Source organism: Oncorhynchus keta, chromosome 8, assembly GCF_023373465.1.
Source record: "Oncorhynchus keta strain PuntledgeMale-10-30-2019 chromosome 8, Oket_V2, whole genome shotgun sequence".
Taxonomy (NCBI): domain Eukaryota; kingdom Metazoa; phylum Chordata; class Actinopteri; order Salmoniformes; family Salmonidae; genus Oncorhynchus; species Oncorhynchus keta.
Genome location: NC_068428.1, coordinates 6,960,058 through 6,987,918, shown reverse-complemented (window position 1 = coordinate 6,987,918; position 27,861 = coordinate 6,960,058). Strand labels below are relative to the sequence as shown.

At 43.3% G+C, this 27,861-nt stretch overlaps 1 protein-coding gene across 2 annotated transcripts in view; it reads left to right on the top strand.

Moving 5' to 3' along the window:
- The window catches only part of LOC118386584 (glutamate receptor ionotropic, kainate 2-like), a 212,647-nt gene extending 203,262 nt beyond the window's left edge, over positions 1-9,385 (top strand). For both annotated transcript variants that reach the window (XM_052523418.1, XM_052523417.1), the window contains exons 16-17: positions 5,020-5,273; positions 7,540-9,385. In XM_052523418.1, coding sequence (XP_052379378.1) covers positions 5,020-5,273; positions 7,540-7,704 — 419 coding nt within the window. In that variant the 3' untranslated portion in view covers positions 7,705-9,385. The remainder of the gene's footprint in view (positions 1-5,019; positions 5,274-7,539) is intronic.
- The last annotated feature ends 18,476 nt before the right edge of the window (positions 9,386-27,861 follow it).

Sequence of the window (27,861 nt, the reverse complement as noted above, 5' to 3'; positions counted from 1 at the left end):
CTGCCCGGAGCCCTGTTCTGTGAGCTCGCAATGAGTCGTCGAGCCACGGAGCGGGAGGGGAGGACCGAGCCGGCCTGGAGGATAGGGGACATAGAGAGTCAAAGGATGCAGAAAGGGAGGAGAGGAGGGTTGAGGAGGCAGAATCAGGAGATAGGTTGGAGAAGGTTTGAGCGGAGGGAAGAGATGATAGGATGGAAGAGGAGAGAGTAGCGGGGGAGAGAGAGCGAAGGTTGGGACGGCGCGATACCATCCGAGTAGGGGCAGTGTGGGAAGTGTTGGATGAGAGCGAGAGGGAAAAGGATACAAGGTAGTGGTCGGAGACTTGGAGGGGAGTTGCAATGGGGTTAGTGGAAGAACAGCATCTAGTAAAGATGAGGTCGAGCGTATTGCCTGCCTTGTGAGTAGGGGGGGGGAAGGTGAGAGGGTGAGGTCAAAAGAGGAGAGGAGTGGAAAGAAGGAGGCAGAGAGGAATGAGTCAAAGGTAGACGTGGGGAGGTTAAAGTCGCCCAGAACTGTGAGAGGTGAGCCGTCCTCAGGAAAGGAGCTTATCAAGGCATCAAGCTCATTGATGAACTCTCCGAGGGAACCCGACAGGTGCCCGACTCTACATTGAAGCGCTCTGGGTGCAGACAGTGTCAAAGAAATGTAAAGAAACATTTATTTCGAACACAGGGGCAGGCAAATGACAGGTCAAAGGCAGGCAGGGGTCAGTAATCCAGAGAAGGTGCAAATGGCCCAGAACGGCAGGCAGGGTCAGGGCAGGGAGGGGTCAATAATCCAGAGAGGTGGGTCAAGGTATAGAATGGCAGGCAGGCTCAGGGCAGGCAGAAGGATCAAAACCAGGAAGTACTAGAAAACAGGAGCAAGAACAGACTGGAGCAGGTGAACAACCGCTGGTAGGTTTTACAAAACAAAACGAACTGGCAACAGACAAACAGAGAACACAGGGGATAATGGGGAAGATGGGTGACACTGGAGCTAGGTGGAGACCAGCACAAAGACAGGTTTATCAGATCAGGGTGTGACTACGTTTGTATGAACCTTGATGTTTGCCACTCAGACCTCGGCAACAATGTTGCAAAATATTCATTCGATCTTCCCCCTGCCAAAGAAAGCAAACGGTGTCGGCTGTCTTCTAGTCGTTTTTCTGACCAGGCAAAATCATGCAGCAGCATCATTAATATGGATATAAATGTCAATGTAAAACAGCTGAAGAAAATTCAAAGGGAATGTTAGCTGTCATTTCAGAGTTTGATGTAACTTGGTTAGCTTTTGTTAGCTGTTGTTTTCTAAAATCCCCATTGCACTCTGTTGTAGGGATAAAACCCTCAAGGTTTTTATAAACTAAGTGGTTGAGCACTGAATTCGGATTGGCTGACAGCCGTGGTATATCAGATTGTATACCATGGATATGACAAAACATGTATTTTTTTACTTCTCTATTTAAGTTGGTAACCAGTTTATAATAGCACTAAGCACCTCTGGGGTATGTGGTATATGACAAATATACCAAGGCTAAAGGCTGTGTCCAAGCACTCCGCGTTGCGTCATGGAAAAATACCCCCCCATCATGAATAATTTGAAGCTGAGAAGAATCAGGAGACTTCGGATCCTTGGGCTCAAGTTCACCACGTGACGGGCATGGTGGATGGGTACAAGCCCATGACTCAGAAGGTTGTGTGTTTGATCTCAGTTAGGGAGGCTGTTTAAAGAAAATGTTTAGCCCTATCCCAAACATTAACCCTTACCTTAACCATTTGGAATGAGTGCCAAACTTAACCTTTAACTTCGAACTGTCTTATGAACAAAAGCCTCTGTGGTGCCTCTTTTACCTGGGGGCTACACACACTCAGGTATGCATTCACACATGTACTCACACACACGATCCACTCAGCACCAACAACTTGAGAAAAAAGACTGAAGAAGTTAAATAATCACATTATAAAAACACTAACACAAAAAAAATATATATTTTAAAAAACCACTAAAAACAAAACACTAAAACACTAACATGAAATATAAATAAAAACCCCAGTAAGCATTAATCGAGTATTGGCTGCGTCAGAGGGAGACTGCGTGTAGTAGCTGCCTAGGTCGTTGAAGTGTGCTCTGGAATAGGGAGAGGAGAGGGAGGGAGGCAGCAGTCCTACTCGGTAACCTCGGAGTGATTACTTTTCCTTCAATCACTGAGGCTCCCGCTGTGTCCCAATACGCTGTCGCTAATTCCAGCATTCTCCCACTGTCTGCGGAGTTGGCACACGCATATGGACGCGCGCACACACACACACACACACACACACACACACACACACACACACACACACACACACACACACACACACACACACACACACACACACACACACACACACACACACACACACACACACACACACACACACACACACACACACACACACACACACACACCGGGCTCTTCTGTTTACGTACACCATTTATGACACACACACACACACAGTGATTATTCATCAGAATCAACGGGAGCTCTGCTCCTCCGGAACACAAAGCCCAGTGTCACCAACGCCTTGTAGTGTTGTAATGCCCACTTGAGAACAAGATGCTAATTCTGTAGCCTGTCCAAGATACTCTGAGGATTAGCGATGAATAGGAGGATGGAGGACTTACAAGGGAGTGTTTCTATGAAGAAACCACAATAGCATGACAGGTTATGCTCATAAACTAAAGAGGCCAACAAGTTGATCCCCATACCCACACAGCAAATTGGTCTGTGTAAAAATGTTGGCTTTGAGGTAAAAGGATTCTAGTGGCGTTAACACCAGTGGGATTGAAATTGACGCCACCTGCAGTGAATAAATTAAGTGTTATTTGAATCACAGTGGAATCGTACACCACATGGCATTGTTGTTACTCGACTGAGTGAAAAAGACTTCACTCTGAGTGGAAAAGACATGGGAGGGGCCTCAATATCATATTTCCCAGCATGCTTTGTTGCAGATTGCTTTTTAGAATAGTTTGTTTTAATATCTTTGTTTCTGCATGCATTGATTGATTCAATTATCTACTACACAAAGATAAATAACATACATTTCTCTAAACTAATCCAATCTGTAAATGGCGGAACTTATTTCACCCGTTATTGAGATTGTGTTTCCAGTTCATTTAAAAAAGAAAATTATATATATTTTTTATTTTACCTTTATTTAACTAAGCAAGTCAGTTAAGAACAGTTCTTATTTACAATGATGGCCTACCCCCGCCAAACCTGGATAACGCTGGGCCAATTGTGCGCCGTTGAATGGGACTCCCAATCACGGCTGGACGTGATACAGCCTGGATATGAACGAGGAACTGTAGTGATGCCTCTTGCTCTGAGATGCAGTGCCTTAGACCGCTGTGCCACTAGGTAGTCTCATTTATCATTCTTCCCTACCTTGGCAGTCATTCTGACTGCAGATTGCAGGTGAATAATAGTTCCAATTGTTGGATATTCTAACTGTCTGGATTCCAATAGGAATGATATCACACTTTGCAAGTCAGGAGTTTCAGACCACTGTGTGAGGGTAAGACTATACGCTATCCGGGTATGGTATTGTCAAGAACAGGAATGTATTGTCATTAAAAAAATAATAATGTTATGGTAAAATATTTACTTAGGCACTCACTTGGTGAAGGTTACAGGACTAAAAACCAATGAATGCAACAATCATGTCTCTGTTAGTAGTCATGGGTGGTACTGAAAAGGCACCCTAGGAAATAAAGGCTTTACGTGCAACAGTGACAACAACACACAAAATGTTGTTACTGTAACCTCAGGTTTTAATTCCCTAACACTGAAAAAGTGTCATAGCATCAGCTGTAATACAGTTTAAATGTACTCGAAATCAGAATTTGCAACACCCACGGTGTTAGGGACCCAACACTCTTGGAGGTGTTAGTTCAATTTAACACTGTGGGGTGTTGAATGCACCATTGAATGCAAACAAATTGCCATTGAACAATGCCTTTGACTTAAGATCAAATCAAATAAGATAATATTAATACTTTATTGATCCCCAAAGGGGAAATTTGTCAACATGCATTTATTCACTTAATAAGCCAATCTGATGCAAAAAAATGGTATCTTTCTTTCTACATTTTCTGATCTCCTGTCCTTTTGGTCCCTGCAAGCTCTCTGTGCCGGGACAGAATCACATGAATAATGACTAATGAAAGCATGAATAATGAATAGTCTTTGAATGAATTAACTTCATACCAAATACATTCACTCTATGACCTTTTATTTATACTGAACAAAAATATAAACATTTTGAATGTTTTTACTGAGTTAATGTTCATATATGGAAATCAGTCAATTGAAATAAATCCATTAGGCCCTAATCTATGGATTTCACGAGGGGCGCTGTCTTGGGTTTCCTGGGAGGGCATTGGCCCACCCACGTGTGAGCCAGGTCCGCCCACTGGGGAGTCAGGCCCAGCCAATCAGCATAAGTTTAGCATAAGGGCTTTATTACAGACAGAAATACTCCGTAGTTTCATCAGCTGGTCTCGGATGGCTGGTCTCGGATGATCCCACAGGTGAAGAAGCCGAAATATGGGGGTCCTGGGCTGGCGTGGTTACATGTAGTCTGCGGTTGTGAGGCTGGTGGGACGTACTGCCAAATTCTCTAAAATGATGTTGTAGACGGTTTACGGTAGACAAAATGCCAATTTCACGCACCTTAAAAACTGTGGCATTGTGTTGTGTGACAAAACTGCACATTTTAGAGTGGCCTTGTACTGTCCTATGTGACGATCTTGCTGTTTAATCAGCTTCATGATATGCCACACCTGTCAGATGGGTGGATTATCTTGGCAAAGGAGAAATGCTCACTAAAAGGGATGAGAAATAAGCTTTTTGTGCATATAAACAATTTCTGGGATCTTTTATTTCAGCTCATGAAACAGGGGACCAACAATTTACATGCTGAGTTTATATTTCTTTGTTCAGTATATGTAGTTTTTGATCATCTGATTATCTGTCCTTTTTGTACCCCGCAGGGTCTCCGTACCGGGACAAGATCACCATAGCGATCCTGCAACTGCAGGAAGAAGGGAAGTTGCACATGATGAAGGAGAAGTGGTGGAGGGGAAACGGCTGTCCGGAGGATGAGAAGAATAAGGAGGCCAGCGCTCTGGGGGTGCAGAACATCGGGGGCATCTTCATCGTGCTGGCCGCAGGGCTGGTCCTTTCTTTGTTCGTGGCCGTTGGGGAGGTCCTGTACAAGTCTAAACAGAACGCAGAGCTAGAGAAGGTGAGGTTTATGTAGCCTTAAAGAGACTGTCAAATATTTATAAAGTCTGCTGAAACACTATGTAGATCAGGGCTCTCCAACCCTGTTCCTGGAGAGCTACCTTCCTGTAGGTGTTTTGTTAATAAGTGCTCAGGGCTCCCGAGTGGCACAGCGGTCTAAGGCACCGCATCTCAGTGCAATAGGTGTCACTACAGTCCCTGGTTTAAATCCAGGCTGTGTCACATCCGGCTGTGATTGGGAGCACAATTACCCCAGCGTCATCCGCGTTTGGCCGGAGTAGGCCGTCATTGTAAATCAGAAATGGTTCTCAACTGACTTGCCTACTTCTAATCAAATTTTATTGGTCACATACACATGGTTAGCAGATGTTAATGCGGGTGTAGCGAAATGCTTGTGCTTCTAGTTCCCGACAGTGCAGTAATATCTAACAAGTAATCTAACAATTCCACAACAACTACCTAATACACACAAATCTAAAGGGATGGAATAAGAATATGTACATATAAATATATAAATATATGGATGAGCGATGACTGAGCAGCATAAGAAGAAGAAGTTATAAAATACAGTGTATATATATATATATGAGATGAGTAATGTAAGATATGTAAACATTATTAAAGTAGCATTATTTAAAGTGAATAGTCTTCCATTGATTAAAGTGGCCAATGATTTGAGTCTGTATATAGGCAGCAGCCTCTCTGTGTAGTGATGGCTGTTTAACAGTCTGATGGCCTTGAGCTAGAAGCTGTTTTTCAGTCTCTCTGTCCCAGCTTTGATGCACCTGTACTGACCTCGCCTTCTAGATGGTAGCACTTATTAGGATTGTATGGTAATGTTCAATACATGGTGGTCTTTTATGTATAAGCAATAATGATTTTCATGCAGAAGAGCAACTGCAATCGATACACCAAATATTTATAGCCATAGCTCTCGAGAATCAAGGGGCCATCCCAGTAATGTTATTAGATATCTAGTATAGCTAGGAGTACAGCTTCGATGCACCTGTACTGACCTCACCTTCTGGATGATAGCGGGGTGAACAGGCAGTGGCTCGGGTGGTTGTAATTGATGATCTTTTTGGCCTTCCTGGGACACTGGGTGCTGTAGGTGTCCTGGAAGGCAGGTAGTGTACCCCCGGTGATGTGTTGTGCAGACCATACCAACCTCTGGAGAGCCTTGTGGTTGAGGGCAGTGCAGTTGCCGTACTAGGCGGTGTAACAACCCGACAGGATGCTCTCAATTGTGCATCTGTAAACGTTTGTGAGGGTTTTTGGTGACAAGCCAAATTTCTTCTGCCTCCTGATGTTGAAGAGGCGCTGCTGTGCCTTCTTTGGAGCTTTGGTTGGAGCTCTCCAGAAACGGGGTTGGAGAGCCCTGATGTAAATGCTTCCCAAACCATGTATTAGTGTTGGGAAAGCGTCTCTGATAACAAATTACTTCACACTGGAAGAAGTTAAGATACACTAAAGCACTCTTATGTAAAACTGAAATGACATAGACCACACATTGAAAGAACAGATCACTCTGGTTCTGGAGTCAGATGTTAACAGAATATGTCATTTAGCCTATTAAACACAAACACTATGTTTCAATTCAGAATGTCTACTTCACCCATATTTTCTGTTATTTTTTCACACAAAAAGTAGTGTGTAGTTCCAGTTAGCTACACCACTACATTGCAAAAAAAGTAATTAACTACTTAAAACACCACAAATATTAGATTTTTTTTTAATGCCAGGCGCCAAAGGCGGAAATTACATTTCTGCATCTACCTATAGATTTGGAGATTTGTTGGTATTTTGATCCATTAATATGAAGTGTTTTCAAAAAGTAAACATAGAAATGGAAAAAACTTTATGAAAATGTACATTTTCTTTAGTTTATCATAACAAATGTTATAAACAGACTTAATTTTGCAGGACCCCAGGAAGAGTAGCTGCTGCCTTGGCAGCATGGGGACCCATAACAAAAAACGTCAATGTATTTTAATGCATTTTAACCACTTTAAAATGGACTTACATCAATATTTTCAAAGTTCACTACATTAAATGACACATAATTTAAAAGCCCAATTCATAGAGATTGTTAGACTATATTTAGTAACTTACCATTTACCAGTAGGTTAGAGCATGATATTGACAACTGTAGCGTTGTTCTTGCATGGACCACATACTGTATACTGACTATATCTGTCAGTTACTGTTGCCAGTTACTGTCTGTATTTTGCTCCCAACCTCCCTCTCCACTCCTTCCCCCTCTTCAGCGCTCTTTCTGCAGTGCCATGCTGGAAGAGCTACGTGGCTCCCTGAAGTGCCAGCGGCGGCTCAAGCAGAAGCCGCAGCCACCAGTCATCGTCAAAACTGAGGAGGTCATCAACATGCACACATTTAATGACAGGAGACTGCCAGGCAAGGAGACCATGGCGTGATTGGGGTCGAAGGTCAAAAATAGCCCTGAAAAGGTCCAAAAACAGCCAGAAGATCTGGTGGGATTGAATGAACTTTAATGTAATGTTAACGTAACCTGAAACTATATTGCATTGGCCCCCGGCTTTGGTAGTATGGTAGACATGTTTCCTGTGGAAATGTAGATGTGTGGACATGACTGGAGATGATGCGTCACCTCATGGTGGCCAACAGTTTTCAAGGGGGACTTTTGCAGGGGGCAAGTTGAAGGATTGTGAGAATGATGGATCTTTGAGATGGATCTCGATAGGGACTCGATGAGGAGGACTCAAAATGCATGTATGTTAAGACTGCCTTTGAGTTCACTTCACAGTCAGTGACTTTGCACACCCACACATGCACACACACACCTGTTCAGAGCATCACAATGTATCTTGAGGCCCCAAGAAATGATTTGGTTGTTTTTTTTTCTGTTGATGTCAATTACAGTTTTGTCAAATCTCCATGTGTGCGTGTGTCCAGTTGATTTTTAAAAAAGGAGCTCATATAACAGGTCGTTATGATAAGGAATGTTACAAAGTGCCACAATGTTGAATAAGAACTGTATGAAGAAAATAGAGATGATAATATGTTTTTATTTAATTTGTAATCATTGATTTGGCTTGACCTCCCTAGTACTCATTGTTTATCTTCTGTAACGCGTTTATCGTGCCAAAGTTCGGGCACTGACATATTACTTTCAATGTTCGTTTTTGTATACGGACAAAGTTTTTTAGTACTTTCTATCAGTCTAGCATTCTCTGTGGACTTCACATATGTCGCAGGTGGGAGCCCCCCTCTACCCTCATTCTGACTACAGTTGATTTAGGGGTGCCCCCGATCTGGGGCCTCCGGGGGCCCCTCACTGTGCCATGCCCTCTCTCTCTCCTCTGTCGTCCATACTGTCTCCTCAATAGGGCCCGTGTTTCTGTTGTGAGATGACAAGCATATCTGGACCTTCTAGAGCTGCCCTCATCTCCCTACTAAACCTTGCTTACATACTGTAGCTGTACAGTGACTGTGTCTCAATAGTTTTAACTTTCCTTGTGTACTTTCCTCTATGACCACTGATACTGTAGGACATGACAGGTGGAAGCAATATAGCAGAAACCTATCCAGTTTTTTTTTTTTTTTATCTACCAGTAATTCAGAGTAGGGTGAAGTTGCCCGTAGATGCTGATCTTGGTTCACTTTTGCATTTTCACACTAATGGTTAAGTGTAGGATTGGGGGAGGGGAAGCTGATCCTACATCTGTGCCTAGGGAAAACTTCATCCTGGAGTGTCTCAAACAATCCCAAATGCCCAAATGGGTCCATCCCCAGAAAAGAAAATACAAAATACAAGGTCCATGTTTCTTAAAATATTTCTTCTGTACATTAATAAATTAATGTAGAATTTGAGTAATTTCAAGAAACCATTATAAAATATACAGGGGGAGACCTTTGTTGCTTGCTTTGTTTTTTTTTTTCTTTTCTTTTTTTTTACCAGTATTGCTTGCCATTTTCTACCCTGCTAGATTCAGTGGTACAAAGTGTGAATGGTTGAATAATTTGGAAGATTCATCAGAAAATATCCAACTGTATTATTGTCAACCAAAACATTAGATAATAGAATGTATTTGACATTGATGCAAGGTTTTACAAAAAAATGTAATCATTAAAAAAGTAATAACTATTCATTTGTTTCCAAACTTGTGATACTATTAGGTCTCTTTGTGTGTGTGTGTGTGTGTGTGTGTGTGTGTGTGTGTGTGTGTGTGTGTGTGTGTGTGCGTGCGTGCGTGCGTGCGTGCGTGCGTGCGTGCGTGCGTGCGTGCGTGCGTGCGTTAAAATCGTTTCCAAGGCGCAACAGCAGAGAGCAACAGGAACGGACATCGCCACCCGCTCTGCCCTCCAAAATGACAGGGAGAGTCAGAGAAGGCGTTCGGTTGGAGAGCGAGTGAGTCCGTCACACTTATTTCCATCACGTTATGGCTTCTCTGTGGGCTGCTATTGGGAAAGTACCCTTGTGAAAGTATCCTCGTTATACACAAACAGGCAGGATAAAGGGGTTTGGAATGATATCAAGTGCCGTATATGTCTTTCAGTTAATAATGTGTGTTCCCAATTGGTAGGCCTACCAACTGGCCATCACCAAGAAGAAAATGAAAAGTTCAGAGGAGAAAACAGCAATTGCTCAATTTAGCTATCATTCTAAAAACCAGGAACAATGGCCTGAACTATCTTTTGATTTGTTTTGGTAGGTTGGAAGGACACAAGTGATGCTTAAATATGTCAGCACCAGGTGACATAGAATACTGCATTAGGATAGATTTCCAAATCAGTCTCAAACAATGCATGCATGACAACACCTTTCCCAGCCATTTTCTGTCTGTTAATATGCTTTTCCTCCATTTTGGGATGGTTCCGCATTTTCAATATGAAAATGCAATAGAAAGGGGGATTGCTGCAGCAGCTAGCTGAGCTAGGCAAGCACTGTTGGTTTAAATGTGATGATTTGGTACGCATTAGGGGTTTTCTTAGCAGCAGCATGTGTCTGAGCAGAGATAGCACGGGGACAACGGTGGAGGAGCCATTAGGCTCACACAAATAAATTAAATGGATTTAAAAGTGTGTGTGTGTGTGCTTTGCCTGCCTGCCCCTGTGTCCGCGCGCATGTGTGTGTCTGCCCTTGTTTGTGTTTATCTGCAGTATTCACTGTTCCTGCATGGGGGTTAATATATTTCCCACACATGCTCAGGGGAAGGATAAAGCTTCTAACTCCCCTCACATAGGAATGTACTCTTCCTGTGACAGATGTGATGTGGTGGGATGGCAGCAGAGTGGGAGAACACAGCTTGCTAAATGATTCACGTTCGCTACTAGCACTCTACACATTGTCCCAATGGAGTATTTTATTTAGTGTTTTATGTTTGTTTTATGTGGAAACTTCTAATGTGCGCCAGCCACCTAGACAGCTCCGTCTTGCATCTGACACTAGCTTGTTAGATCTGTCTGCCTGTTCTCCTTGACAGCTAGAGTGGGTTAGCAGATAGTATGGACGTTTTGTACATCTGAATTTAGTTGTTTATTTTGACTGGCTGAGGTAAACAAGTGGTCAATTCGAAATGCTGCATAGTCCAACTTTATTTTACACAAAACAATTGCACAACATGCATCTTACAGACCTGTGTCAAAAACGTCAGCTGTGCTTGAACCAATGGAAAAGTCTCAAAAGTGCAAACCCAATACTTATTCAACATACATATTTGACCCAGTTCTGGTATCTTATTTTGAAATTGATGGATAATCTGTTTTGCAAATACTAGCTTTTGTCTGAAGCCGAAAAATACAGGAAATTTAAAAGCTAATTTGACCTAACAATGTGACATGGTGAGGTTGGACCAAGGTGCAGAGAAGAGACCAGACGAGGAATCAGTGATTAAGGATAAACATAATACTTTACTAAGAAACAGTAATGGAAGGATCACATTAACACTGGGAAAATAACAAACACCGTCTCGAAATCTCACTCAGGAGACAAACGCACACGGCACACAATTCAAGCTTCTGCAAAGGACAACAGAAAACACACCTCTTTTAACAAAGAAATCATGAAGAGTAAATTGGACACAGTGTCGTTCATGTCTCTAGGACAGTCTCTGCCACCCTCTGGTGACAGGTGGAACCTTGACAGTACCCCCCCTTCTAGAAGTGTCTCCAGCCGCGGAGCCAGGGAGACCACCACGTAGTTGGTTGAAGTTCCGAACAAGTCCCGGATCCAGGATGCCCTGGGCAGGCACCCATGCCCGCTCCTCAGGGCCATAGCCCTCGCAGTCCACCAGGTAGTGCAGAGTGCTTCGGACCCAAATGAGCCTCCAACAGCCTCCGGACGGTGTAGGCCATGGCAACCATCGACAAGTTGAGGGCGCAGAGGGACAGGTGTGGGGGGAGAGAAGGTTCTGGTCTTTACCAGCTTGAGACGGGAGCCATGGAAGGATGGACATACCCTCATAGACATGGGAAGCTGGAGACGATAGTTGACCGGTTTGATGAGACTCAGGATCTTGAATAGTCCTATGTAGCAAGCTTCCAAAAGTCCACCTTTAAGGGAAGATCCCGGGTGGACAGCCACACTCGTTGACCCGGTCAGAGGAGCCGAAGAGGCCTTTGTTGCCGGTTTGCTTGGTGTTGGTGTTGGGCACATGAGCAGAGCAAGGAGGATTGTGCTCTGACCCAGGTGCGGCAACTTCGACGCCCCGGCAGATGGCACCCCCGCTTCGGCCTATTGTTCAGGAAACAGTACCGTGCGACGAACTGGGGCCCACGATATGAGACAATGTCCTGGGGAAGTATGTGTAGTTGAAAGACATGGGTAGCCATGAGATCAGCAGTCTCCTTTGCTGAAGGCAACTTGGGTAAGGCGACGAAATGGGCTGCATTGGAGAACTGATTGACCACCACCAGGATAGTGGTGAGTCCTTGAGATGGTGGTAACCCTGTGGTAAAGTCTACAGACCGATAAGACCAGTACCGGATGGGGATTGGAAGAGGTTGGAGCAACGTGAATACTTTTTTGGGGCACAGATGGAACAGGCCGCAACAAAGGATCTCACATCCTCCATGTCTGGCCACCAGAAATTCCACCTCAGGAACTCCAGTGTCCGATTAACCCCTGGATTCCCAGTTAATTTAGTGGAGTGTCACTTTTGTAGTATTTGGGACTGGGCTGATCGCGGAATGTAAAGTCTGTTAGTGAGTCTCCACCCCTCAAGAGCCCACTTACCTGCCAAGAACTCCCGGTTGCCTACATCGTAGTAGCGTTCTTCTGGCGAGAACCACTTGGAGAGAAAGGCGCATGGGTGCGGTTTCTTGACCTTATGTAGTGCTAGCCAGGGGTACCTTAGGATATGGGGGTTCTCGGGAGCAGTGATCAACAGAAAACTAAGTCTCAGAGTGGTTCACCCCAACCTGCAGTAGAATGGGCATGGGCTGATATTCCACCTGACCGGAGCCAATGGGGCATCCATCGAGGGCTTGATTCTGTAGAGGGATGGGACATTTCACGCAGGGGATCTGTAACTCTCTGGCGAAGTCTTGATCAATGAAAATATCCGCGGCCCCGGAGTCCACAAAGGCTTGAATCTGGTGCTGACGGTTGTCCGTGACTGGATAGCCGGGAGGTAACTGCACAGCTCGTCAGGGTCTCCCCCTGTCCTGGCGAGCCCTGCCGTTTCCCATCAGCTCTGGGCAGGTAGCACAGAGGGGGCCGAGACCTCCGCAGTAGAGTCAGCAGCCTTCACGCATGCGCCTGTCACACTGCTGTGGGCTCAAATGTGTGCGTCTCAGCTGCATGGGCTGTCACGTCTGCCACTGCTCTTCCCTCCCCCTAGCACTGGAGGGAGCCAGATTACCCTGCATCACACACTCCTGTCATCCATCACCCACACTTGCCTTCCCTCGTCACTAGCATCAGCGTTATTGGACTCATTTATCACATGTTAATTTCCTCTGCTATATTTGTCTGTTCCCTTGCTCTGTTCCTCGCTGCTGCATTGATTGTTTTTTGTCTTTGTTTTCTGTTTTCTGACTCTGTTCCTGTCTCGTTATAAGTCGTTATTTATTAAATGTTACTCACAGTACCTGCTTCGACAGCGTCATTCCGGGTGACAGAATGCAGGAGCCAAAACATATGAAGCATCGGGGAGTACTGGCGTTCTGGTTTGAAGGATGTCAGCGGCTCTGGGTCGCCACCGATGGAACCGGGGAAGCCTAGGCAGCTCATCAGGCTTTCATGCCCTAGCTGGCTTGAGAGGTTTCCTTGCCCCGGTTGGCTCGGATGGCGCCCATCCCACGTCGGCCTCAGCCGGATCGTCAGTTCTTGTTCGCCCCGCTGGTCCAGGAGTTTTTTGTTTTATGTTTTGTTGGTGACGTCGGGGTAGATCCAGCCGCCGGTGGAACCGGGGGTGCCTAAGCAAGCCTGTCGGGATTCCACGCCCTGACTGGCTCAAGAGGTTTTCCTGGCTCGGCAGCTTCCTATCCCATGTCACACTTCAATGGATCATCGGGCTACTGTTCAGCGGGATCGCCAGGCGTCTTGCCTGAGCCGGCTCGCCAGGCTCTCATGCTCCTGCCGGTTCATCGGGCTTTCACACCCCAACCGGCTTGCCCTGCTCCCATGTCTCGGCCGTTTCGCCCAGGTGGGACGCCAGGTGGCATCCCAAGAGGGGGGATGGGTTACTGTCACGTCTGCTCCCACTCTTCCCTTCCCCTGGCGCTTGAGCGCGCCAGATTACCCTGCATCACGCACTCCTGCCATCCATCACCCGCATCCCTCGTCACTAGAGCATCAGCATTATTGGACTCATCTGGACTCATTTATCACATGTTCATTTCCTCTCCTATATTTGTCTGTTCCCCAGCCCTGTTTCTCGCTGCTGCATTTATTTGTTTTTTTTGTCTTTGTTTTCTGTTTGCTGACGCTGTTCCTATCTCGTTATATGTCGTTATTTATTAAATGTTACTCCCCGTACCTGCTTCGACTCTCCAGCATCATTCCGCGTGACATGAGCTCCTCAATGCTGTGTTCGGGGGGGTTTGGGGTGCTCAGGAAACGGGGATACTGGGTGGTGTCAAAAAAGCGCTATTACACGCATTCTCAGAGGCGGTTGTCGATCCTGATTGCCAGTGTTATCAGGGACTTGAGGTCCTGACTTGAGGTATTCCACTCACTCTGGGCGGCGAGGGTGCAGAACTCAATGGCAAAGTCAGCCACTGGTCTGGCCCCTTGGCGGATGTTGAACAGTCAAATGGCTGCTTCTCGTTCATCAACTGAATGGTCGAAATACTCATCCCAGCTCGGCAGTGAAGGTTAATATGGAGCTGCAGGATGGTGGCTGCTGTTCCCACACCGCCGTTTCCCACATCAGTGCCTTGTCCGAGAGTAGTGAGATTATATAGGTGATCATGGCCCGATCAGTGTGGAACGAGGAGGACTTTATCTCAAACACCAGAGAGAACTGGGTGAAGAATCCTTTGCATCATCCCGGGTGCCCGGGAGCTGGGATCTTGAGTTTCCCATGCATGTTCCCTGGAGGAACTATGGCGATGCCTGTAGCACTGGGTGATGAGACTTGGACATTGGCTCCTCCTGGGTTGGGGTCTGACTGTGGTTGGAGGGAGTTGGTAAGTGCCCGGAGGGTTTCTGATATCTGGAAGAGTTGTTCTTGCTGCCGCCCCAGCAGTGCTCTTAAGGTGGGTTACAACATGCTTGATCAGGGTGATATCTCCTGGGTCCATGGTGTTGGCTGAAGCTTGCTGTGACATGGTGAGGTTGGACCCAGGTGCAGAGAAAAGCACAGTAACACTGGGAAAACAACAAACACTGTCTCGAAATCTCACTCAGGAGACAAACGCACACGGCACACAATTCAAGCTTCAGCAAAGGACAACAAAAAACACACCTCTTAAAATGAAATCGTAATAAGTAAATAGGACACACGTAAGTGTCGTTAATGTCTCTAGAACGGTCTTTGCCGCCCTCTGGTGACAGGTGGAACCATGACGAACAAGGCTTTTCAGCATTAACAGCTTGAATATTGTTAGAGTACTGTAGCTTTATTTATTTACTGTACTTCACCAACAGATGTACTCACATTGGATGGGCTGATTAGGATTCATGTAAGTCATTATTTCATTTCACTCATTTAAACATTATGTGGAGGTTTCCCCGGACACAGATTAAGCCTAGTCCTAGACTAAAAAACAAGATTGATAGAAAATCTCCAGCCTATAGGTTGGCAGGCTTTCTCTCTATATGCAGCTATGAACCATTTCACGCGTGAGTTACAAATATCTCAAACAGTTTTTTTATACACGTGATGTCAGAATGGACAGTGATTGCTACGCAACAGGACAGTTAACCCGGTTAACCCAGTTGCCCTCAAACCAAGAGAGGCTGCCTACTAATTACTCAGTCTATATTTCTATATCTAACAAGTTTTATTTTCTAACAACAGTTTGAATTGAGGTGTGTTCCGCCTGCTCATTAATTTAGATAGAAGTAGTCCATATCACTATTGCAGACAATTTTCTTTTACTTTTAGGTTTGTCTTTATTGTGTGTATTGTTGTGAAATGTTAGATATTACTGCACTGTTGCATTTGCTACAACCACAATAACATCTGCTAAACATGTGTATGTGACCAATACAATTTGATTTGATTTGATGTTTGAGGTTTTGCTGAGCCGATCAAGTATACAGACATTTGCGCAGTCTTGAACAAACTTTTCCCCCTGGCACATTTTGTGTCTGGCGCTCGCATTGCGTTAATTGTTGTTTTCCTTACAAATGATAACTTTGGACATGTGTGCATTCATATCCAAGTAAGTGCCTTATTTTCTGTAAATCATGTTGCCGTTTCTACTGTAGCTTATCGTATGTACAGTATATTCCGAAAGTATTCAGACCCCTTGACTTTTTCCAAATTTTGTTAGGTTGCAGCCTTTTTCTAAAATTGGTTAAATTGTTTTTTTTTCTCCTCATCAATCTACACACAATACCCCATAATGACAAAGCAATAACAGGTTTCTAGAATTTTTTGCAAATCTATTACAACGAAAAAACAGAAAATAATATTTACATATGTATTAAGACCCTCTACTGAGTACTTTGTTGAAGCACCTTTGGCAGCGATTACAGCCTCAAGTCTTCTTGGATATGACGCTACAAGCTTGGCACACCTGTATTTGGGGAGTTTCTCCCATTCTTCTATGCAGATCCTTTCAAGCTCTCTCAGGTTGGATGGGGAGCATTGCTGCACAGCTATTTTCAGGTCTCTCCAGAGATGTTATATCGGGTTCAAGTCTGGGCTCTGGTAGGTCCACACAAGGACATTCAGAGACTTGTCCCGAAGCCACTCCTGCGTTGTCTTGGCTGTGTCCTTAGAGTTGTTGTCCTGTTGAAAGGTGAACCTTAACCACAGCCTGAGGTCTTGAGCTCTCTGGAATAGGTTTTCATCAAAGATCTCTCTGTAATTTGCTCCGTTCCTCTTTCCCTCGATGGTGACTAGTCTCCAAGTCCCTGCCACTGAAAAACAACCCCATAGATTGATGCTGCCACCACCATGCTTCACCGTAGGGATGGTGCCAGGTTTCCTCTAACTCTTTGGCCTGTATGTCAAGCATCACGTTTAAATCTTGGTTTCATCAGACCAGAGAATCTTGTTTATCGTGGTCTGAGAGTCTTTAGGTGCCTTTTGGAAAACTCCAAGCGGGCTGTCGTGCCTTTTACTGAGGAGTGGCTTCCGTCTGTCCACTCTACAATAAAGACCTTGATTGGTGGAGTGCTGCAGAGATGGTTGTCTTTCTGGAATGTTCTCCCATCTCCACAAATGAGCTCTGGAGCTCTGTCAGTGACAATCAGGTTCTTGGTCACCACCCTGACCAAGACCCTTCTCCCTGATTGCTCAGTGTGGCCGGGTGGCCAGCTCTAGGAAGAGTGTTGCTGGTTCCAAACTTCTTCCATTTGAGACTGATCGAGGCCACTGTGTTCTTGGGGACCTTCAATACTGCAGACATTTTTTGGTACCTTTCCCCAGATCTGTGCCTCGACACAATCCTGCCTCGAAGCTCTACGGACAATTCCTTCGACCTCATGACTTGGTTTTTGCTCTGACATGCACTGGCAACTGTGGGACCTTTTATAGACAGGTATGTGCCTTTCCAAATCATGTCCAGTCAATTGAATTTATCACAGGTGGACTTCAATCAAGTTGTAGAATCCTCTCAGGGATGATCAATGGAAACAGGATGTACCTGAGCTCAATTTCGAGGGTCATTATGGGGTATTGTGTGTAGATGGATGAGGGAAAACGTTTATTTAATCCATTTTAAAATATATCTGTAAAGTAACAAAATGTGCAAAAAAAGTCAAGGGGTCTGAATACTTTCCAAATGCACTTTATATATGGAGCATAATGTATTTACAGTGTTAGTCACATGTTTGGTAACAAATCATGCATTTCAATTACTGCATAGATTGTAATGGACACCAATGATGTGTGTAAAATACTTTTTTGAGGGTTGTACTGATTATGATGAACTAATGCTAAGCTATTTGACAGATGTTTGGGGCCATGTTTGTTGACATTAAACAATGCATTCTGGGTGTCACGTAAACGTCTGTCCAAAGATGATATAAGAAAATGAGGTGAAGGAACGGTTCACTCATCTTTTGAGTAAACCTCCAGAAGTGAATGATCATAGATGCCACACCACCTTCAACATGCATACTGCAGATCAAACTCATCTTGTCTCCACTTCTTATTTTTATTCTTCTTATTCGTCTTAATCTTATCCACACATGCGGTGACCTCACCTGGCCTAAATGGTGCCTCTAGAGACAAAACCTCTCTCATCATCACTCAGTGCCTTGGCTTCCCTCCACTGTACTCACATCATATCATACCCTTGTCTGTACATTATGACCAGAAATCTGCTCCTTTTACTCTCTGTTCCAAATGCACTAGACGGCCAGTTCTTTTAGCCTTTAGCCGTACCCTTATCCTACTCCTCCTCTGTTCCTCTGGTGATTTAGAGCTTAACCCAGGCCCTGCAGCCCTCAGCATCACTCCCATTCCCCAGTCGCTCTCATTTGTTGACTTCTGTAACCGTAAAAGCCTTGGTTCCATGCATGTTAACATTAGAAGTCTCCTCCCTACGTTTGTTTTATTCACTGCTTTAGCACACTCCGCCAACCTGGATGTCCTAGCCGTGTCTGAATCCTGGTTTAGGAAGGCCACTAAAAATCCTGAAATTTCCATCCTTAACTATAACATTTTCTAACAAGATAGAACTGCCAAAGTGGTGGAGTTGCAATCTACTGCAGAGATTGCCTACAGAGTTCTGTCATACTATCCAGGTCTGTGCCCAAACAATTCGAGCTTCTACTTTTAATAAATCCACCTTCCCAGAAACAAGTCTCTCGCCGTTGTTTTCAACCCTCTTCAGCCCCCAGCTGTGCCCTGGAAAACACTGTCACCACCGATAAATCTATGATAATCGATCATTTCAAAAAGCATTTTTCTACGGCATGGACATGCTTTCCACCTGGCTACCCCTACTCTGGCCAACATCTCAGCACCCCCTGCAGCAACTTGCCCAAGCCCCACACTCTTTTCACCCAAATCGAGACAGCTGATGTTCTGAAAGAGCTGCAAAATCTGGATCCCCACAAGTCATCTGGGCTAGACAATCTGGACCCTCTCTTTCTAAAATTATCTAAAATTGTTGCAACCCCTATTATTACCCTATTCAACCTCTCTTTCGTATCGTCTGAGATCACCAAAGATTGGAAAGCTGCCGCGGTCATCCACCTCTTCAAAGGGGGAGACACTCTAGACCTAAACTGTTATAGACCTATATCCATCCTGCCTTGACTTTAAAATCTTCGAAAGCCAAGTTAACAAACAGATCACCGACGATTTCGAATCCCACCGTACCTTCTCCAATATGGAATCTGGTTACCAAGCTGGTCATGGGTGCACCTCAGCCACGCTCAAGGTCCTAAACGATATCATCAACACCATCAATAAAATACAGTACTGTGCAGTAGTCGTCATCGACCTGGTCAAGGCATTCGACTCTGTCAGTCACACTTTCTTATCGGCAGACTCAATAGCCTTGGTTTCTCAAATGACTGCCTAGCCTGGTTCACCAACTACTTCTCAGAGTTCAGTGTGTCAAATCGGAGGGCCTGTTGTCTCGACCTCTGGCAGTCTGGGGGTGCCACAGGGTTCAACTCTCGGGCCAACTCTTTTCTCTGTATATATCAATGATGTTGCTCTTGCTGCTGGCGATTCTCTGATCCACCTCTACCCAGACGACACCATTCTGTATACATCTGGCCCTTCATTGGACACTGTGCTAAAAAACCTCCAAATGAGGTTCAACGCCATACAACACTCCTTCCATGGCCTCAAACTACGTTTAAATGCTAGTAAAACAAAGTGCATGCTCTTCAACCGATTTCTGCCCGCACCCTCCCATCCGACTAGCATCATTACTCTGGACGGTTCTGACCTAGAATATGTGGACAACTACAAATACCTAGGTGTCTGGTTAAACTGTAAACTCTTCTTCCAGACTCACATTAAGCATCTCCAATCCAAAATCAAATCTAGAATCGGCTTCCTACTTCGTAACAAAGCCTCCTTTACTCATGCTGCCAAACATACCCTCGTAAAACTGACTATCCTGCCGATTCTTGACTTTGTTGATGTCATTTACAAAATAGCCCCCAACACTCTACTCAGCAAACTGGATGTAGTCTATCACAGTGCCACCAAAGCCCCATATTATACCCACCACTGCGACCTGTATGCTCTCGTTGGCTGGCCCTCACTACATATCCGTCACCAAACCCACTGGCTCCAGGTCATCTATAAGTCTTTGCTAGGTAAAGCCCCAGCTTATCTCAGCTCACTGGTCACCATAGCAACACCCACCCGTTGCTTTCCTTCCAGTTCTCTGCTGCCAATGACTGGAACGAATTGCAAAAATCACTGAAGCTGGAGTCTAATATCTCCCTCTCTATTTAAGCATCAGCTGTCAGAGCAACTTACCGATCGATCACTGTACCTGTACACAGCCAATCTGTATATAGCACACCCAACTACCTCATCCCCATATTATTACTTACACTCTTGCTCTTTTGCACCTCAGTATCTCTACTTGCACATTATCATCTGCACATCTATCACTCCAGTGTTAATGCTACATTGTAATTATTTCTCCTCTATAGCCTATGTATTGCCTACCTCCCTACTCTTCTACATTTGCACACACTGTACATAGATTTTTACATTTTTCTTTTCTATTGTGTTATTTTTTGTGCGTTTGTTTATGTGTAACTCTGTGTTGTCGTTTTTCTCGCACTGCTTTACTCTATCTTGGCCAGGTCGCAGTTGTAAATGAGAACTTGTTCTCAACTGGCCTACCTGGTTAAATAAAGGTGAAATAAAAAATGTATCAATCTTTGGTTGACACAAAAAATCAACCGTAGTTGCCACTTTTATATGTTTATATATCCTATATACCCTACATTACTCATCTCATATTTATATACTGTACTCTATACCATCTACTGCATCTTGCCTATGCCGTTCTGTACTATCACTCATTCATATATTTTATGTACATATTCATCATCCCTTTACACTTGTGTGTATAAGGTAGTTTATGTGAAATTGTTAGGTTAGATTACTAGTTGGTTATTACTGCATTGTCGGAAATAGAAACACAAGCATTTCGCTACACTCACATTAACATCTGCTAACCATGTGTATGTGACAAATAAAATTTGATTTGATTTGAAGATGTCGGACCTTAATTTGATTTGCACGCACAAACTACCCATCGTCAGATTACTTTCGATTTTTTAAAAGTGTTTTACTAAATTCTTTCTATTAACCCGTGGTGCAGCGAATTGTAAATAGTAATTGCTATTAGCTAATTCAAAAAGTTGTTTCTGTCAGCTGAGAGATATCTCATCTAAATATGACCGCTTGTGTTTTTATAAATCTTTCCTCAGTTAGCGCTAGGACTAATGCAGCCTACATTTTCTGGTTTGGATGATTGTGTTATGTTGTCGTTACTTCTGTGAATGTCAGAACATTGCATCCAAAAATAAACGGGTCACATTCAGTACATAACTTTGTAAGGAAAAAAGGTTTAATGGGCTATATTTATAATAGATAAATAAATTATTTGGTTGGTGCTTATATTTGTGTACACATGTGTATAAAAACACGTGTGAATTGGAAATGTGTGTTTTGTATATCCCAACTCAGAGAATGGGGTCACAGCTAGGGTCCTTTATTATTAATGGGCGAGGCGTCATCCAAAGGGTCCCAGCTATAACATGTAGTGTCGTTTAATACCATCGATTTGAGTAATCCACTCGTTCGACATGCAGAAAAATAAATCTGAAAATCTACAGTGCCTTGCGAAAGTATTCGGCGTGCAAAATTATTCAGCCCCTTTACTTTCAGTGCAGCAAACTCTCTCCAGATGTTCAGTGAGGATCTCTGAATGATCCAATGTTGACCTAAATGATAAATACAATCCACCTGTGTGTAATCAAGTCTCCGTATAAATGCACCTGCACTGTGATAGTCTCAGAGGTCCGTTAAAAGCGCAGAGAGCATCATGAAGAACAAGGAACACACCAGGCAGGTCCGAGATACTGTTGTGAAGAAGTATAAAGCCGGATTTGGATACAAAAAGATAATAATTTTGCACGCCCAATTTTTCAGTTTTTGATTTGTTAAAAAAGTTTGAAATACCCAATAAATGTCGTTCCACTTCATAATTGTGTCCCACTTGTTGTTGATTCTTCACAAAAAAATAGTTTTATATCTTTATGTTTAAAGCCTGAAATGTGGCAAAAGGTCGCAAAGTTCAAGGGGGCCGAATACTTTTGCATGGCACTGTACCCCTAAACTTTGTTTCAACAAGTCAAAATATGTTTCTATTTACTCCTCAGATAGCCCAAAATGTAATCAAACTATAATATTACTTACAGAAAGAAGTATGTTCAATAGGAAAGCAATTTTAGCAGGTGCGTTCTGTCTTCTTCGTGCGAGCATACACACATTTCCAAGACTGTGTTCCTGTACTAAAACTGATATTTTTTATTAATTTTGGATGTTACAAACCTGAAACCTTGAACACAGACTGCTGACACCCCGTGGAAGATATTGGAATTTCATCCCGGGAGCTAAAATTCAGTATGCCCCTATACTTTCCATTGTAAGAGCATGGGCTCTCCAAAAAAACTTCTGCTAAACTTCCCAGTAGAGGAATAAAAATAAGTAAGCTTCCCAGAAGAAAAGTCCCCAAAAAAGCCCACGTTAACATATGTAGCTAAAGAAACAAGGTTCATGAAATCAATAATTTGCTAGTAACAGATGACATTCATATTCTGACTATCGCTGAAACTATCGCTGATAATACATTTGATGATACAGTGGTAGCAATACAAGGTTATAACATTTACAGAAAATATAGAAATGCCAGTGGTGAAGGTGTTGCTGTTTTATATTCAGAACCACATTAATGTAAATCTTCGAGAGGATCTCATGTTAAATATGTTTGAAGTAATATGGCTACAGGTTAATTTGCCTCACCTAATGCCCGTTCTGGTGCATTGCTGCTATAGACCACCAAATGCTAACAGTTAGTATCTGGATAACATGTGTGAAATGCTTGATAGTGTATGTGATATGAACAGAGAGAGATATGTTCTGGGTGATTTAAATATTGACTGGCTCTCATCAAGCTCCCCACTCAAGAAAAAGCTTCAAACTGTAACCAGTGCCTGCAACCTGGTTCAGGTTATCAGTCAACCTACCAGGGTATTTACAAACAGCACAGGAATGAAATCAACAACATGTATTGATCACATTTTTACTAATGCTGCAGAAATTTGCTTGAAAGCAGTTTCCAGATCCATCGAATGTAGTGATCACAATATAATAGCCATATCTAGGAAAAGCAAAGTTCCAAAGGCTGGGCCTAATATACGGTATAAGAGGTCATACAATGAGTTTTGAAGTGATTCCTATGCTATTGACGTAAAGAATATTGGTTGGTCTGCGGTGTGTAATGAGGAGCAAGCAGACACTGCACTTGACACATATTCCAGTTACTAATAAGCATGCACCTATTAAGAAAATGACTGTAAAAACTGTTCAGATTGATGAGGATTTGAAAAATGGTATGGTTAAGAGGGATGAGGCACAAGGAATGGCAAATAAGACTGGCTGCACAACCGATTGGCAAACATATTGCAAATTGAGAAATCATGTGAACAAACTGAATAAAAAACAAGAAGAAAATACACTATGAAACAATGATAAATGACATAAAGAATGATAGTAAAGCTTTGGAACACCTTTAATGACATTTTTTGGGAAAAAAAGCAAAAAAGCTCCATCATTCATTGAATCAGATGGCTTATTCATCACAAAGCCAACTGATATTGTCAACTACTTTAATTATGTTTTCATTGGCAAGTTACGCAAGTTAAGCAAATTTAGGCATGACATGCCAGCAACAAACTCTGACACTACACAAAAAACAATATTGTTGACTATCAACAATGACAAGCCACCAGGGTCTGACCACTTGGATGGAAAATTACTGAGGATAATAGAGTTTAAGCTTACTAGAAAGTGTATTCCCCCAGGTTTGGAGGCAAGCAAAAGCCCCCTTTACTGGCTCAAGTAGCCGACCAATCAGCCTGTAACCAACCCTTAGTAAACTAGTGTTTGACAAGATACAATACTATTTTACAGTAAACAAATTGACAACAAACTTTCAGGATGCGTATAGGGAAGAAGATTCAACAAGCACAGCACTTAAACAAATGACTGATGATTGGCTGAGAGAAATCGTTGATAAAAATATTTTGGGGGCTGTTGTGTTGCCGTTAGTTTCAGAGTGGTTGGCAAGGAATAAGTTAGTCCTAAATATTTCTAAAAACAAAAAGCATTGAATTTGGGACACATTTTTCACTAAACCCTAGACCTTAATTAAATCTTGTAATAAATCATGTGGAAATTGAGCAAGTTGAGGTGACTAAACTGCTTGGAGTAACCCTGGATTGTAAACTGTCATGGTCAAAACATATTGATGCAACAGTAGCTAAGGTGGGGAGAAGTACGTCCATAATAAAGTGTAGCTTTACCTTCTTAACAGCACAATCAACAAGGCAGGTCCTACAGGCCCTAGTTGTCGCACCTGGACTGCTGTTCAGTCGTGTTGTCAGGTGCCACAAAAAGGGATTGCAATTGGCTCAGAACAGGGCAGCACGGCTGGCCCTTGGATGCACACAGAGAGCTAACATGAATAATATGTATGTCAATCTCTCCTTGCTCAAAGTGGAAGAGATTGACTTCACCACTACCTGTATTTATGAAAGGTGCATGTTGAATGCACCGAGCTGTTTGTTTGATCTACTGGACACCATGCATACCCCACAAGACATGCCACAAGAGGTCTCTTCACAGTCCCCAAGTCCAGAACAGATAATGGGAAGTGGACAGTACTACATAGAGCCATGACTACATGGAAATCTATTCCACATCAAGTAACTAATGCAAGCAGTAAAATTTGATTTAAAAATACACCTCATGGAACAGCGGGGACTGTGAAGTAACACAAATATAGGCACAGACACATGCATACACACACATGATAACATACGCACTATACTGTAGATATGTGGTAGTGGTGGAGTCGGGGCCTGAGGGCACACAGTGTGTTGTGAAATCTGTGAATGTATTGTAATGTCTTTAAAATTCTATAAACGACCTTAATTTTGCTTTACCCTAAGAAGAGTAGCTGCTGGCTTGGCAGCAGTGGGGATCCATAATAAATACAAGTACAAGTCTTAGCTACGATTCCTAGCTAGTTGTCTTATGCTAGCTGTAAACAGCCGAGTTGACTTCCTATTTTAAAAGGGCTTGATGAGTAGAATATCTAGCTACCTAGCTAATTGACAGTATTATCCACCAACACATTTGAAAGTACAGTACAACCCCAATCAAAGTAAGTACAGAATACAAATAACAATATTGTACATTTACACTTTTCTCAATATTGTAATAACATGATGTTCTACTGGAAACATGCTTTTATCTATGTACCTGTGTGTGTGTGTGTGTGTGTGTGTGTGTGTGTAAGAATGTGTGCACCTCCCCCCAATGAGACACCCCCAGGTTCGAGCCCGCTTTGAGAAGGTTCTGGAGGAGGTGATCCGCATCACCCCTCGCTACATTCCTAATTACTGATTGGTTTGTTAATTGTTTGTAGATAGTCTGAGTGTATGGTTGATTTGCAGTTGTGTGTGTGTGTTTGTGTGTGTATGCATTCAGACACAGCAATCAGCTTGTTGGGGTTGAACTGGGAGCACAGTGCTGTAGCGGAGGGACAGAGGAGAAGGCAACAGAGAGGGCTTCGTTCTGAACCCTACACTACAAGGAGTTTTCGAGCTAACTTTGGTCAACTCTGGTTTCAACTTTGCCTGGAAACCCGACATTGAATTGTGTTGAATTCTACGCTAATTTCTGCTCTACATAGAATTCAATGCAATTCAATGTTGGGTTTCCAGGCAAGGTTAAACTCAGGATAACCGGTACCATGAAAGTGGATCACCTTTTAGCCAGGTACATTTTTATGGCAACAAATCCTTCAGAATTAACCTGCACCGGGACAGGCTAACTAAAGGTTAGCTCCATTTATCCTGAATGAAGTGTCTGAGCCACGAGTAGAAGACCAATTAAATCAGATGCCCTACCGCTCCCAAAGATTGAGTCATCATCCCCTTCATTTTGTGAAGACAACAGATTCAATATTTTATTAATCACATGTTTTTGTGTGTAAAGAAATAGTAATGTCAACATTACACATGTATTAATGATAGCATTTGCTTTCCAAACTGTACTTGTCTTGTGCGATTGCGTTTAGAAATTTGCAAAAGGCAAACTGACAGCCACAATCAACCATAGACATATAATCCATAGATGGCAGTTCCCATTCAAGTCAAGACTGGCAGCCATCGCTAGTGTACCCATGAGTTTAACAGTCAAACTGGCAGGGTTAGAAGTTCCAAAACTATCCTATGGATTATGGCTCTGTTCACAATGCAACAAGCTGTTCCACAGTTAGAATGGAGTGGGAGTGGGGAAAAGGTGCTAGTACATTGATGAGCACTCCAAAGATGAATCAGATGCACTAGATTAGGTTTGGAGCAAAGCTCCAAGATGGTAACTCTCCAGGAGAGATCTGAATCACAAGGTTTCCCAAACTCGGTCCTGGGGCTCCCTAGGGTGTACGTTTTGTTTTTTTACCCTAGCACTACACAGTGGATCAAATCAACAAATCAGTGCTCTGGCAAATACAAAAATGTGCACCCCTTTGGGTTCCCAAGACCAGGATCATGAAATGCTGTTCTATCTAGACTAATCACATTGCCCACAAGCATTTCGCTACACTCGCAATAACATCTGCTAACCATGTGACCAATAAAATTGGATTTGCTCTCTCCCAGGCTACCTACCGTATGTGGACATGATTCAACTCTATGAACACAATGACTATACTTCAATAGATGTTTGTTCCATGTACCTGTTTTCTTTCTTTGCAGTTTAAAGAACGTTTGTGTTCTTACGTTTTGCAAAGAAAGTAATTGTGACACTATTTATGTGTTTCACGTCGTCATTGTAACAGTCTATCGTAGTGATGGACAATTCCAGTTCTTGGAATGCAATTAGCTTAATAATGTTGGTTAGCTGGAGCTGGGGAAAAAGTGTGACACCTATCAGTCCCCCGAGTACCATGAGGTGGATGACCAGAAGAAGATCCAGTCAACAGACTCGTCACAAGATCCAGCATGATCTGATACAGCAGCCCCCCCTCCCCTCCCCCCTCAAGTGTATAATGCTAATGCAAAAATAGTATATCTTCCTCCACTCTCCCTTTCCACACTGGGCACAAATAAGATATCCTCTGTTCGCAAACACACAAGTGTTCTCCTTGACTAGCTGTAGCTAGCTGTAGAGTGAGCTTACAACACGTTCTTAACTTGTAAGTGATCACGTATGTCTGTGATTCCTCTCGTGCCCCACCTGCATTCGGCACAATTCATTTATGTCGCATCTCTCTTAGACCATGGTACTGTACTCCCTAGTCTTTTCTTCATTGTTCTTCAGTTAAATGAGGTGGTGGTAAACTACACATCCGTATACAGTGGCTTGCGAAATTATTCACCCCCCTTGGCATTTTTCCTATTTTGTTTCTTTTACAACCTAGAATTAAAATATATATTTTTTTTTGGGGGGGGGGGGTTGTAATCATTTGATTTACACAACATGCCTACCACTTTGAAGATGCAAAATAAAATAAAAAGTGAAACAAACAAGAAATAAGACAAAAAAATGAAAACTTGAGCGTGCATAACTATTCACCCCCCCAAAGTAAATACTTTGTAGAGGCACTTTTTGCAGCAATTGGGGTATGTCTCTATAAGCTTGGCACATGTAGCCACTGGGATTTTTGGCCATTCTTCAAGGCAAAATTGCTCCAGCTCCTTCAAGTTG